The sequence below is a fragment of the Marmota monax genome, unplaced genomic scaffold, assembly GCF_021218885.2.
Source record: "Marmota monax isolate L192 unplaced genomic scaffold, Marmota_monax_Labrador192_F-V1.1 WCK01_AAM20220418_F8-fsc00014, whole genome shotgun sequence".
NCBI classification, from domain to species: Eukaryota; Metazoa; Chordata; class Mammalia; order Rodentia; family Sciuridae; genus Marmota; species Marmota monax.
The window spans coordinates 38315470-38327911 of NW_026695222.1; the positions used below are offsets into that span (position 1 = coordinate 38315470).

The following is a 12442-nucleotide window of genomic DNA, read 5'->3' on the forward strand; positions in this document are numbered from 1 at the left end:
AGACAGCCCCAGCTGTCCAGGGCTCTCAGAACCCCCATCCTCTCTCCTCCCATGCACCCTGGCATACAGGTAAAGGGCAGGTGAGCTGTCAGCGGGCAGAGAGCCCAGCTCTTCCCAGTGCTGGTGCACGCGCGCGCACACACACACACACACACACACACGACTCATGCGCATACATGCACACGCACATTACACAAGCACATGTGCATACACAAGCACATACATGCACACACATTACACAGGTGAATGCATGCACATGTATACACACAAACACATACACACTGCACACATACACACATTACACTCATACACGTGCAAACATACACATCACTTACATATATGCTGCACACATGTGCAAACACATATGTGCACATGTATATCTGCACACACACAACACACACTGCACATGCACACATACGAACACACTTATTACATACTCATTACACACCTGTGCACACACAGTGTAAACATGTATGTTATACACATGCACATGCTCACATATGAATGTACATACACACGTGCACCCACACACATACATACATACACACCACACACATACGCATACACATGTGCACATACACACGCATACGTGTGTGCGCACATCCACAGCCACCCCCAACCTCTGCCACCACCTCCACAGGCTGTCCATGCGCAGCCAGCAGATGGCCCCCAAGAGATGTGGCCAGCCTGCTCTTCAAGGGCAGGTGGGTCTCCTCTGCAGACCCTGAGAGTAGGCGCAGCCTCTGGACTGGGCAGGAGGGTGTGAGGAGGTAGTTGTGCGCCCTCAGGAAAGCAACGCTGACCCAAGGTCCACAGGCTGGGACTCACCAGGCCCCACCAGAGTGCGTCTGCGTAGGTGTCGAAGTGGTCATTCTCGCCCTTCTCTGCCAGGTACACCAGGAATGAGGCCAGGATGAGGCAGAGAAAGCCAATGTACCAGGCAGTGACCAGCTCCTGCAGGGAAGACGGGCCACATCACTGCAGTGCTCAGCTAGCCTGGCCAGCGTCCAGCCCAGGAGCCTACTAGTCTCTGCATCTCCAGAGTTTGGGGTTGACCCCCAAGGCAGACCGGCACTGCCCTTGCAGGGGTGGGCTGGAGGGTTACAACCCAGATGGGAGGGGACATGGTTGTGCAATTCTGTTGAGCTGGGCCCTCCATCTGCACATGGAGACCTGGAAGAACAGCAGCCCATGGCCAGTGGGCTAGCACTCACCTAGGTCTTGGAGTGTCTGCCAACACAGGCAGGCCTGGAGAAAGCCCTCCAGACAGCTCCACAGGGGAGGCTGGCCCACCCAGCTGCATCTCACCACCCCAACACTCAGGGAAGAAGCAGGGGCCAGGCAATAGGGAGCCCACCTCCCCCAGGGCCTGACTCCTGCCCCAAAGCTGGCACGGCCACACAGGGCTCTGGCAGGTAGGAAGACGGGAAGGGACCATTTAGGCAAATAACCCAGCCACACAAGTTTACATTACAGCACAATCTGGCAGGACGGGGGTCTTGGCCACTAGGGGCCTCAGGCCCCAGAAACACAGGCACGTGGCTGCAGCCACCCCACAGGTCCCCCAGACAGCAGCCACGCCAGCCACAGCTTAAACAACCAGCCGGCAGGTGACTCCAGCGGTGTGTCGATCCAGGCGCTCCAAACCAGGAAATGAGACACCCAACCACAGGGCCAGCGGCTCCGGGAGGGGCCCAGCCGATTGGCCATGCAGGAAAGCAGCTTTCCGGGGGCAGATGACAAAATCAGGTCGAGTCTCAGAGAGAAACCCCGAGACGGAAGGGGAGGGAGGCTGCTCCACACCTGAGCAGCCCAGCCCTTGGCCCTTCCTCTCAGGCCAGAAGCCCTGCAGCAGGCCCAGGGCAGAGGGACCCAGGAAACACTCAGGTGGCAGCGGCCTTGGGGCTGGCTGGGCCCTGCAGCCCGGGCCACTCACCTTGCTGTGGGCGTAGACCACAGAGCCCAGCAGTTTCCAGGTGCCCCCCCTCCGGTCCATGCGGATCATGCGCAGGATCTGCAGGAAGCGCAGGCTCCGGAGCGCAGATGTGGCGAAGACGTTGCCCTGCGAGCCCGCGGCCAGCACGGCAATGGAGGCGATGAGCACCATGATGTCTGCAGAGACGGCAGAGTCACGGTCTCGCCCCACCCCGAAGGGACAGGTGGACACAGCCTCCCTCAGAGCCACCGCCCCCACCCCGAAGGGACAGGTGGACCCGGCTTCCCTCAGAGCCACCGCCCCCACCCCAAAGGGACAGGTGGATATGGCCTCCCTCCTTCAGAGCCACGGCCTCCCACCCCAAAGGGACAGGTGGACACGGCCTCCCTCAGAGCCACCGCCCCCACCCCGAAGGGACAGGTAGACATGGCCCTCCCCTCCCCTCAGAGTCACCATCCCCCACCCCGAAGGGACAGGTGGACATGACCTCCCTCCCCCAAAGCCACCACCTCCCACCCTGAAGGGACAGGTGGACCTGGCCTCCCTCCCCTCAGAGCCACCGTCCCTCACCCTGAAGGGACAGGTGGACATGGCCTCCCTCCCTCAGAGCCACCGTCTCCCACCCCGAAGGGACAGGTGGACATGGTGGTGCATGCTGAGCCTCGCAGGAATCTGGGCAGCGCCAGGCCCTAGGATGGGCAGTTCCACTGTGCACCCTGCCTGTGGGGTCTGGGGCAGGCTGCCTGGCTCCTGTCCCTCCCCTGACACCCTGCCCACGCCAATCATGGGCTCTACCCATGGGGAGAAGAAACTTCCAGAAGAAGCTGGTCCTGGCATCTGGCCAGCCTGCTGCAGCCGGCATGAACACCAGCTCCTTCCAGGCCAGCCCCTGCGCCCCACCCCCCGACCCCACCCCATGAGCCTCACCAATCACACAGAAAGGCTTCCTGGCGAACTTGAGTCGCCCCCGCCAGCCGCGGTACCGGCAGCAGCAGCCCGCGGCCCAGATGCGCACGAAGTACTCCACTCCAAACACCACGATGGTCACAATTTCCTGCGGGGAGTCCACAGTTGAGGCCCCAGCCTGATGGACACCCACAGGCAGCTGTGCCTAGGGAGGAGCCTAGAGCCAGGAGGCCCCCAGGGCCCAGCAGCAAGGGTCTACCCCCTGGACAGGACACAGGGCCCATGGGGCCACAGCCATGAGCACGAGGGGCCTGAAAACCACAGAGGTCTTCATCTGCCCTGTCTGGGCTGGGGTCCTCTCTGTCTGGGCTGTCTGGGCTGGGGGGTCCTCCTGTCTGGGCTGGGGGGTCCTCCTGTCTGGGCTGGGGGGCTCCTCCCTATCTGGGCTGGGGGGTCCTCCCTATCTGGGCTGGAGGATCCTCCTGTCTGGGCTGGGGGGGTCCTCCCTGTCTGAGTATGGGGGGGTCCTCCCTGTCTGAGTATGGGGGGTCCTCCCTGTCTGAGTATGGGGGGTCCTCACTGGGCTGGGGGGGTCCTCCCTGTCTAGGCTGGGGGGGTCCTCCCTGTCTGGGCTGAGGGGTCCTCCCTGTCTGGGCTGGGGGGTCCTCCCTGTCTGGGCTGGGGGGCTCCTCCCTGTCTGGGCTGAGGTCCTCCCTGTCTGGGTTGGGGGCTCTTTCCTGTCTGGGCTGGGGTTCCTCCCTGTCTGGGCTGGGGTATCTTCCCTGTCTGGGCTGTCTGGGCTGGGGGGGTCCTCACTGGGATGGGGGGGTCCTTCCTGTCTGGGCTGGGGGGTCCTCACTGTCTGGGCTGGGGGGTCCTCACTGTCTGGGCTGGGGTATCCTCCCTGTCTGGGCTGTCTGGGCTGGGGGGGTCCTCACTGGGCTGGGGGGGGGGTCCTTCCTGTCTGGGCTGGGGGGTCCTGTCTGGGCTGGAGGGGTCCTCCCTGTCTGGGCTGGGGTGTCTTCACTGTCTGGGCTGGGGGCTCCTTCCTGTCTGGGCTGGGGTTCCTCCCTGTCTGGGCTGGGGTATCCTCCCTGTCTGGGCTGGGGGGGTCCTCACTGGGCTGGGGGGGTCCTTCCTGTCTGGGCTGGGGGGTCCTGTCTGGGCTGGGGGGTCCTTACTGTCTGGGCTGGGGGGGTCCTCACTGTCTGGGCTGGGGGGTCCTCACTGTCTGGGCTGGACTAGGCTCTGCCTGGTCAAAGCTGGTGACAATGTGGGGCGATGGCAGGGCTGAGGGAGGGTCCCAGGTGACAGTGAGGAAACAGCTTCCGCGAAACTCAGGCAGCCCTGGGACAGAGGGTGGGTGTGGGAGGAGGCCTCCTGGTGGGCCCACCTTCCTTGAGAGCCACCCCTGTTACCAACGGCAACAGAAATCACACTCCCGTTGCCTTGGTGCCCACCCTGCCCTGGCACAGGGCTGCTGTGAGCATCACGCCCCACCCATGTGCCACATCTGCTGGGGAGTACCCCACACCTCCAGTGGAGCACCCCACACCTCCAGCACAACCAAGAGGGTAGCGAGGAGAGGGACCAGGTGGGTGGTGGAGGGGGTGCTGTCATCCAAGGTGGCGTCACCAGTGCTGGGGACTGAGAGCCTCGGAAGGGCCTCAAGGGCCACCTCATAGAACCCACCTGGAAGGAGCAAGGCCACATATTTGGGTGCCCCCTGGACTAGGGAGGCCAGGCGCACACGGGCAGCAGGGCTGAGGCCAGAGTGCCCGGTAGGTTCTCCAGCCCAGGGGGCTTTGTCTTCTGGGCTCAGCCCCACCCTGTTCCCCTTGGCCCCAGGTGCTGGCTCACCAGGATGTAGAGGGCGCCCTCCGAGCTCTTCTCGTACTCCTTGATGGTGGAGAAGACGGACAGCACCAGGCAGGAGAAGACCAGCAAGAACCTGGAGGACACAGAGAGCCGCAGGTCAGAGCCCACAGCGGGAAGAGTGAGGGACGTGACCCACGACCCCCTCTGCCTCCTGGGCCCCTGCCGGAGGCCGCCACACCCGCTCCTCTTCCTGGGAGCCACAGGCTGCTCCGCTGGGGCACAGGCAGCTAACCAGAGGCACCGTCAGAAGCTCCTCCCAAGGAGGCAGCTCCTGCTGCACTGAGGCCGCTGAGGTGGCCACTCGCAATCGGAAAGGGACGTGTCCACATCCAGGGGGCGTATCCTCACCATGAACGTGCTCTGGTCACATGGCACAGAGAGAGGCTCTTCAGGCTCCCCTTGGCCACAGTGACCCTTGCTAACAGTGACGTGGAGGGACCAGAGCCCAGGGCACAGAGCCGCAGTCACAGCTGCATGTCAGCCTGTCTGGGTCGGATTCCCTCCACACAGCGTCCCTTTCCCAGGCCTGCCTGAAGCTCTGGCCACCCTCCTCTCCCCACTGGACAGAAGAAACCTCTGGCACCCTCCACCGTGGATCCGGGGGCTGGCCATAAGCTCCCTTGGCTGCAGGGAGTCTCTCCCAGCTCCACACACCCCATCATTCAAGCCACTGGTGCCAGGGAGGTGGAACATGCCACTAGACATCACCCTGTGCAGCACCCACCACCAGCCCCTCAACCAGCCTCTCCAGCCAGGGTGCAGGGTGCTCCTGGTACCAAGGCTGCCAGCCAGCACTGGCATCATCAGCCCCAGGACATTCGCTCAAGTCAAGCCACATGAAAAGAGGCCCCATGACCCTAGGTTGCAGCCTGGGGCCTGGTGCAAGGCCCCAGGCACAGGCCTCCCCGAGGATGAAGCCACAGGGAGGTAGCAGTGGAGGACAGAGAAGGGCCTCAACACTCCTGCCTTTAGACAGCATCCAGCTGTGCCTGAGCCTGGACTTCAGACTAGGGAAGCCTGCAACTTCATGCCCTTGGACATGGTTTCTGCCCCTTGCAGAAAGAAGACCAGAGCTCTCCAGGATGTGAAGGCCGAGGCATGGAGGGTCCTGCTGACCTCGTCCCACACCACCGTGCTGCTGAGCTCTCTTCATCCCTGTAGGCAAGCCATGCTGCAGGCGGCCCAGCAGCCTTGGGTCAGTGGGAACAAGTCCTGGGTGTGTGGAGCCTTTGGGCACACAGGCTGAAGGCCACTGTTTGGTTACCTGACCTGACCTGCTCTTTTCCTTCTCTGGGAAGAAGGCGCCCTGGGGGCTGATCTCAGCCCAGTGCCATGCTCACCTAGCACACGAGGGGCCCTGGCTTCATCCCAGGACCACCAATAAAGAAAAGAAAGCCCTTGAAGCACCACGGGAGCTGGCCCATGGGTGTCTCAGGAGACCTGGGGTCAGCCCAAACCCCAAAGCTGGGCTCCCTGCCCAGGAGACTGCTGGGCCCTGCTGCAGCAGAGGTGGACAGGCAGTACAGACCCAGGGGTGTCAGCCATGCAGCCCGGCCCCAGCCCAGCCTCCGCATCCCCAGCCAAGCCTGGTCCACAGGGAAGGCAACCCAAGGAGGCCACTGGACAGTGCCACACACAGTAGGTGCCCGGGCCCGCCCTCCTGCACTGTGCCACCTGGCTGCCCCGCAACCCAGCAGGCAGCCCTGGGGCCCTCTGCCCACTTGCTCTCACAAGCCCACTGCCCTCTGTGCAAGCCCACCGTGTCCAGGCTGGTTGCCCATGCAAAGCACCAGTCCCTCGCCGTTCCCTCACCCCAGGGCCTGCACCATGTGGAGGGTCCTCAGCTCTGCTCAGAGTCACAGCTGAAGTGTCAATCACATTTGAAAGTACAGCGACTCCTAGGGCATGTTGACACGACACCCCAGTCACCATGAGAGGACACGGCCTCAGCCAGGGCCTGGGCCTGCCGCTGACTCAGCAGCTCAGGAGGGAACACCCCAGTCGGTGCTCTAGGGCAGTTGCAGGCATGGAGGCCTCTTGCTAGGAGCGTCCAGCCCAGGTCTCCAGGCACACCGGCCCTCACCAACACCCAGCGGCACACTGCTGTTCGACCCACACATGCTCCCAAGAGGAACAGCACAGCTGACTGGGGGGCAGGAGCCTCTGCCAGGCCAGCAGTGCGTGTACCCAAGGTGAACAGTGGGGATGGGGGCACTCAGGCAGAGTCCCTGCAGCCGAGGCCGAGGGGCCAGGGCTGCACAGGACGCGCAAAGCTCCAGAGCCGCATGCAGAAGCTGGAGGAGCCCTGAGGGCCACAGGGGAACTGCCCCTTGCCAGCTCCACTGCCTGCTCAGAGTGAGGGCCACTAGTCTCCCAGTGGGCCCCTGAGGACCCCCGTGGCCCAGCCTGAGCTTGGCCACAGGGACATGGGCTTCGGCCCGGGTCCAGCCCTGCCCGCTGGTTCCAGGGCAGGGGGAGCATGCCATCACCAAGCACTCTGAGACGCAGCCTGCTCCTGAAGCCCCAAGGAAAGGCGCACCATCCTGACAGCACCTGTCCCCTGGGCTAACCCTGTCACACGCACTGGCCCTGAAACACAGCCACCGGAGCAGTCCCCTCCCCCAGGGCGTGGCCCCAAGGACAGCTCCTGGCAGAGGAGCGGGCAGCGGGCAGCAGAAGCACAGGCGGGGCCCTCTGGCACAGACAACACACGCAAAGAAACGGCACATTTCAAAACTGCAATTAATTTCCTCTGCTCATTAGTCAATTGATTCAATTAACTGAGCCCTGAAAAAAAAGTGCAGACATCTCGTGTGCCTTCTCTGGCCACTGTGCCCGCCTGATGGTGTGATCTCCTGAGGGAGGACAGGGGCTCCTGGGCCTGAGCCAGGTCCCCAAGGCTGGGGCCCTGAAGGTACCCACCCCATCACAGAAAGGGCTCTGGGACCAGCTCAGCCCTGCAGACAGCACAGGGAACCAGGGAACCTGGGCCCTGGGCCAGAAGCAGCAGGGGAGGAGGAGGAAGGGTGTCCCGGCAGAGAGAACAGCAATGCCCAGAGGACGGGGAGGACAGGTATGTCCAGCATTCAGCAGAGGGGGAATCTGGCCAGGCCTGGAAACAGGACAGGGCCCAGGACAGCCCGCAAACCGCATCCTGAGTCCACAGTGTCTCAGAACTGCATCACAGAGTCTAGCTCCTCACACGGAAAGATTCCTCTAAGTTAAAGCACAGGGGAGGCCTGAGGCCTGCTCTTAGGGGGCTCTGGCTGGGCATCTCAGAACCTTCAGGAGACCCCAGAGACACGGGGCACCTTTGACACTGCCGTGACTTGTGGATCAGAGCCCTTCCAAGCAGCCTGGGACGCATGGAGCCAGCATGGAGCCAGCATAGAGCCGGGGCGCAGCAGCTCAGCCCCTGGAAGGCCCCTGTTCCAGTCGCCCAGGAGGAGAGCAGGGAGCACCTGGCCACCCCACGGAGGCGGTGGTGGGAGCCTCGAGCAGCCTGTCCAGAAGTGCCCACGGCGCTTCACGCTTTGTTTTTACGTTTTCTGAACAGACGGCACAGATGGCTCCGCGGGGGAGCTGGTGCAGGGGTGGCTGGCGGCGGGCACGCAGGGAAGTGCTCCCACGCACTCCTGGAGGCCCGGAAGAGGAAGGAGCATCCACTGTGCTTGCAGGGCCTCCTCCCCAGCTTGAGGCTTCCCAGGAGAGGCCCTGGCTGCCCGGGGCTCCAGGCCCAGATGAATGGGGAGGTCATCCCAGGTGCAGCCAGGGCCCTTCCCTAGACTACGGCTCATCCCACCCCACATCCAGCCCATGTCCAGCTGAATGTGGGAGAAGCTCTCCGGGCCCCTTCCCACCTAAAGGTGTCTGGGTGACCAGGGCCAGCCAGCAGAGGCCTCGCCCCACACTCCCCTGCTTTTCAGAGATGTAGGCTGAAGCTCTGAGGTGCCGGACTCTGCCACCTCCTGCCTCTGTCCCCGGGAGGGGTAAGAATGGGCTCCCTGTCCTATGGCCCCAGGTCCCTGGAACAGAGGCCTCAGTGATACGGGACCTGACAGGGTCCATCCCTGAAGCCCCCCGGTTGGGGAGGACTGGCCCAGCAGGACAGGGTGGGGTGACCACCCTGAGACCCAGCCCCACAGCACAAGGACAGCCAGGGGACGAGGCCCGTGCTGGCTCACGTACAGGGCTGCTTGTCAGTGCAGCACCCTTCCCTTCCCCAGGGAGAGCACAGAGACCTCAGGAGGTTCGGGGACCAGCGTGGGTGCCCCTGTGCTCAGAGCCTTCCAGAACCCCACAGTAGCCACTTCTGAGGGGACATCGGACTTGGGAGTTGGTGCTCCGCTCACTCAGGTGTGGCCAGGCAGCAGGACAGGAGCCAGCAAGGCCCACAGTCCAGCCAAGCCTGAGGGGACAGAAAGGAGCCGCCTCCAGCAGAGAATGGTGGGCTTCCCGACCCGTTATGGTTGACAGGTCCAACTCAATGCTTCCCTGGTAGCAGTCGCCAAGGAGACCAGCACTGCAAGCAACTGGTCCCTGGCCCCAGCCTCCCGGGCCCCAGATGGCCCTGGGCAGCCCCACTGACCCCTGGGGATCAGGCCACCCAGGACCCCCAAAACCAGGCACAAGAGGCCACGAGGGAGGCTTGGCCACAGCCCTTTGGGATCCAGAGCACATGGACCATCTTTCCCAGAGGAGAGGGAGGGCTCTGGACACAGTCTGAGCTCAGGGTGGGGGTCCCCTCTTGACATGGCCTGAGTGCAAGGAGGAGGCTGGGCAGGGAGCAGGAGGCCCCAGCACAGAGCAGGGGACGCCCACCCCAGCCAGATGACAGCCGTGTGGGCAGCTTGCAGCAGGGACCAACAGTGCAGGACTGCAGGCGTGAGGGCAAGTGGGCCCCACCTGGTGAGGGACAGCCCCTCTTTTGTCCCCTCACCTCCCCCCACTGGTCTGCTGCCGCTGATGTTTCTGGGAAAACCAACAAAGCCACTGCCGCCTCGCCTCATTCCGACCCCTCTCCTTGGCAGGGCTTGGCTGGGAGACAGAGCCCGAGGCTGTTCCAGTGGCCCGCAGACACTGCCCAGACCCCCACTGAGAAAACTGTGCTCCCGCCAGGCACCTTCCCAAAGACCAGCTCCAGATGGCCGGGGCTCCACTCCCATCTGACATATGTAATGTGGTGAAGACTGACCGCAGGAACAGCAGGACAGGCCCAACCCAGCACCCTGCTCTACTCCCCAGCCCGGGGAGTGCCCTCAGGCTGCTGTGGGATGAGCGGGAGGGGCTGGCCGGAGGGCTAAGATCCTCAGCACTGTCCACTCGGCAGGGCACACAGTGTCCCCACAGGAGGAAGGTGCTCCATCCCCACTTTTCAGAAGGAAATGGAGGGTCTGAGCCAATGGCATGGCCCTGTTCTGGCACCCCTCTTCCAACAGATGCTGTGTTCTCACGGGGTCCCCTGCAGAAATTGCCCCTCAAAACAGGGCTCATTCCAATAAAGTTGTACCCCCTGGGCTGGGGGCTGGGAGCACCGCAGGGCGAGGTGGGGGTGAGCTGCCAAAGTCCCTCCCTCTGGCCCACACTCAGGGAGGCTCCCCAGGGACATCCTCCCGCCTTGTCCACTAAGTCGCAGCCGGCACTGCCGCCTGGAATCTAATTTCCCCTAATAAACTGCTCGGCTTGCAGGACCTCTGCCTCTCTGGCCTCAGGAGTGGGGAGGGCGGAGTGCTGACGGCCGCTCCGGGCACAAACCGGACATGAAGAATGGCTGCTGGGTCTGCGGCCAGGGAAGGGCAGTAGCCACACTCCGCTGTGGCCTCTCCCAAGCACACAATGCAGCTGTCCTGCCCACAGGCTGCGTGGGCCGTGGCCCTCATACCTGCCCAGACGGACAGCACCTGTGGGGGCCTGAGGCCTGGGGCACACCTCACAGAGGTGCTCAGTGAATGCCTGGCCCTGCAGGTGCAGCTCAGGAACCCTCGAGGCCCCACAAACACCCCTGGCCCACCAGCCCCCCATCCAGCCCTCCTCCCAGTGGCAGGGCAAGAGGTGCTCTCTCCATGCCCACCGACCAGTGGCCTCCGGTGGCCAGCAACAGCTGTCTCCAGGAGAGGGGCTCAGAGGTACTTCCCCTGGGCCTCGGCTCCCTAACTACGCATCCCAGCAGAAACTCAAGGCTCACAGGGGCCACTGTGCTGCTACAGCAACCTGTGCCCTCCCCAGACTGGGTGGGTATCTGGTGCAGGCGGGACCGGGGCTGGCAGGACACGCGCCAGCTCAGCAGGTAGGGACGGCCTCCAGATTTGGCGCCTGGGTCCCTGGAGACAGCAGCTCCATGCACTTAAGCTGCTCCCCGATTCACCACAGGTGCTGGACGGAGACCAGGGTGCACAGGGCAGGGCTGGCCTGGATGCTCTCCCCAGGTCCACCACCCTCTCCACCCAACACAGGTGGTCTAGACCCTCCCAGAGTTTCTCGGGCTCTTGCCTCCAACATGCTGTTCCTGTGTCTGCTCCACGGCCCCCTCAGGCCACCTGCATGCCCCACTGGACCACACTTCAATCCCAGAAGCACAAGGAGGCAGCCCTGCTCACACCCTTGCCCTGGCCTGGCCTCCCTACATGCCCACCTCTGCCCCTCACTCCCCTCCTGCTCTGAGCCTCACCAAGCCGACTCCCCGCCCAGGGCCTTTGCTTGCCTCTTGCTGCTGCCTGGGGTGCCCCTCTACGTGGGCACAGGAAGGCCTCCTCCTTGCTGCCGCCTTCCTTCCAGACTGACCCCACCCAGCACTGCCCAGTGCAGGTATGTGCTCACTCACCGTGGGCAGGGCCTCAGCCCTCTGCCTCCCCACCTGAGCACCTGAGCAGCAAGACCCTACCCTGCCAAGGTGACTACAAGGTGCAGCCCAAGCCCAGCTGCAGCCAGGCCCCATGAACAGGAAGTGGAGGGAGGTGGGACAGGGCCCGGGAGCGTGGCCAGCCCAAGCCTGCAATGGGCAGAAGCTTCCCACTGAAAACAGGGCACGTCCCCAGAGAAGCCGCATTCAACCAGAGCACCAGCACACCACCCACAGCAGCGCTGCCCACCGCAGCCCCAGGACAGGGACAACCCAACATCCATGGGCACAGGGGAGCAAGGCTCCAATGCACCACAGTGGGGGCACTCTGGAGGGGCCACACACAGGGAGATGAGCTGGACACACAGGACAGACTGGTCGGAACGTCCAGTACAGGCCCATCCAAGAGGCAGGAAGCAGAACACAGTGCTGGGGCCAGGTAGGAGCTGCGCGGTAACCACTGGTGGGGACAGGTGTCTGGATGGGGCAATGACAAAGTTCCCTGCTGGATGAGCGGGTGGCCCCAGGCTATGGAGCCATTCACTTCCCAGAGGCTGTCAGGAGACTTTCTCCTCCATTTTTAAAAACAGTCAAGGCCATAAACGCCACCCACAGCTGGGCCACTGCCCGCGTGCCAGCGGCTCTGGATGCTCTGTGCCCAGGCAACACCCACTACAGGTGTCACTGGGGGGTGTAGGAATGGTGCCCTAACTGAACAGGACGCCCAAGGACAGGCACACATGCAGGGTCCTGGCACGGCACCCTGACTCACACCCCACCTGACCCCAGTGTCTCAGGCCAAGCCATGGCACAGCCAGTCCAGGAGAAAAGCCTACAATGTGCCCTTAGCACGGGAAAAAGTAAGGGCCTGACGCCTCCTTGTC

The 12442-nt window shown here is 63.3% G+C and overlaps 1 protein-coding gene across 13 annotated transcripts in view; it reads right to left on the reverse strand.

The window, feature by feature from the left end:
* Nucleotides 1–12442, reverse strand: part of Kcnq2 (potassium voltage-gated channel subfamily Q member 2) — a 50660-nt gene that overhangs the window by 30804 nt on the left and 7414 nt on the right. For all 13 annotated transcript variants that reach the window (XM_058575495.1, XM_058575492.1, XM_058575498.1 and 10 more), the window contains exons 2-5: nt 4703–4793; nt 2864–2990; nt 1937–2112; nt 829–954 (exon numbers count right to left, since the gene is read on the reverse strand). In XM_058575495.1, coding sequence (XP_058431478.1) covers nt 829–954; nt 1937–2112; nt 2864–2990; nt 4703–4793 — 520 coding nt within the window. The remainder of the gene's footprint in view (nt 1–828; nt 955–1936; nt 2113–2863; nt 2991–4702; nt 4794–12442) is intronic.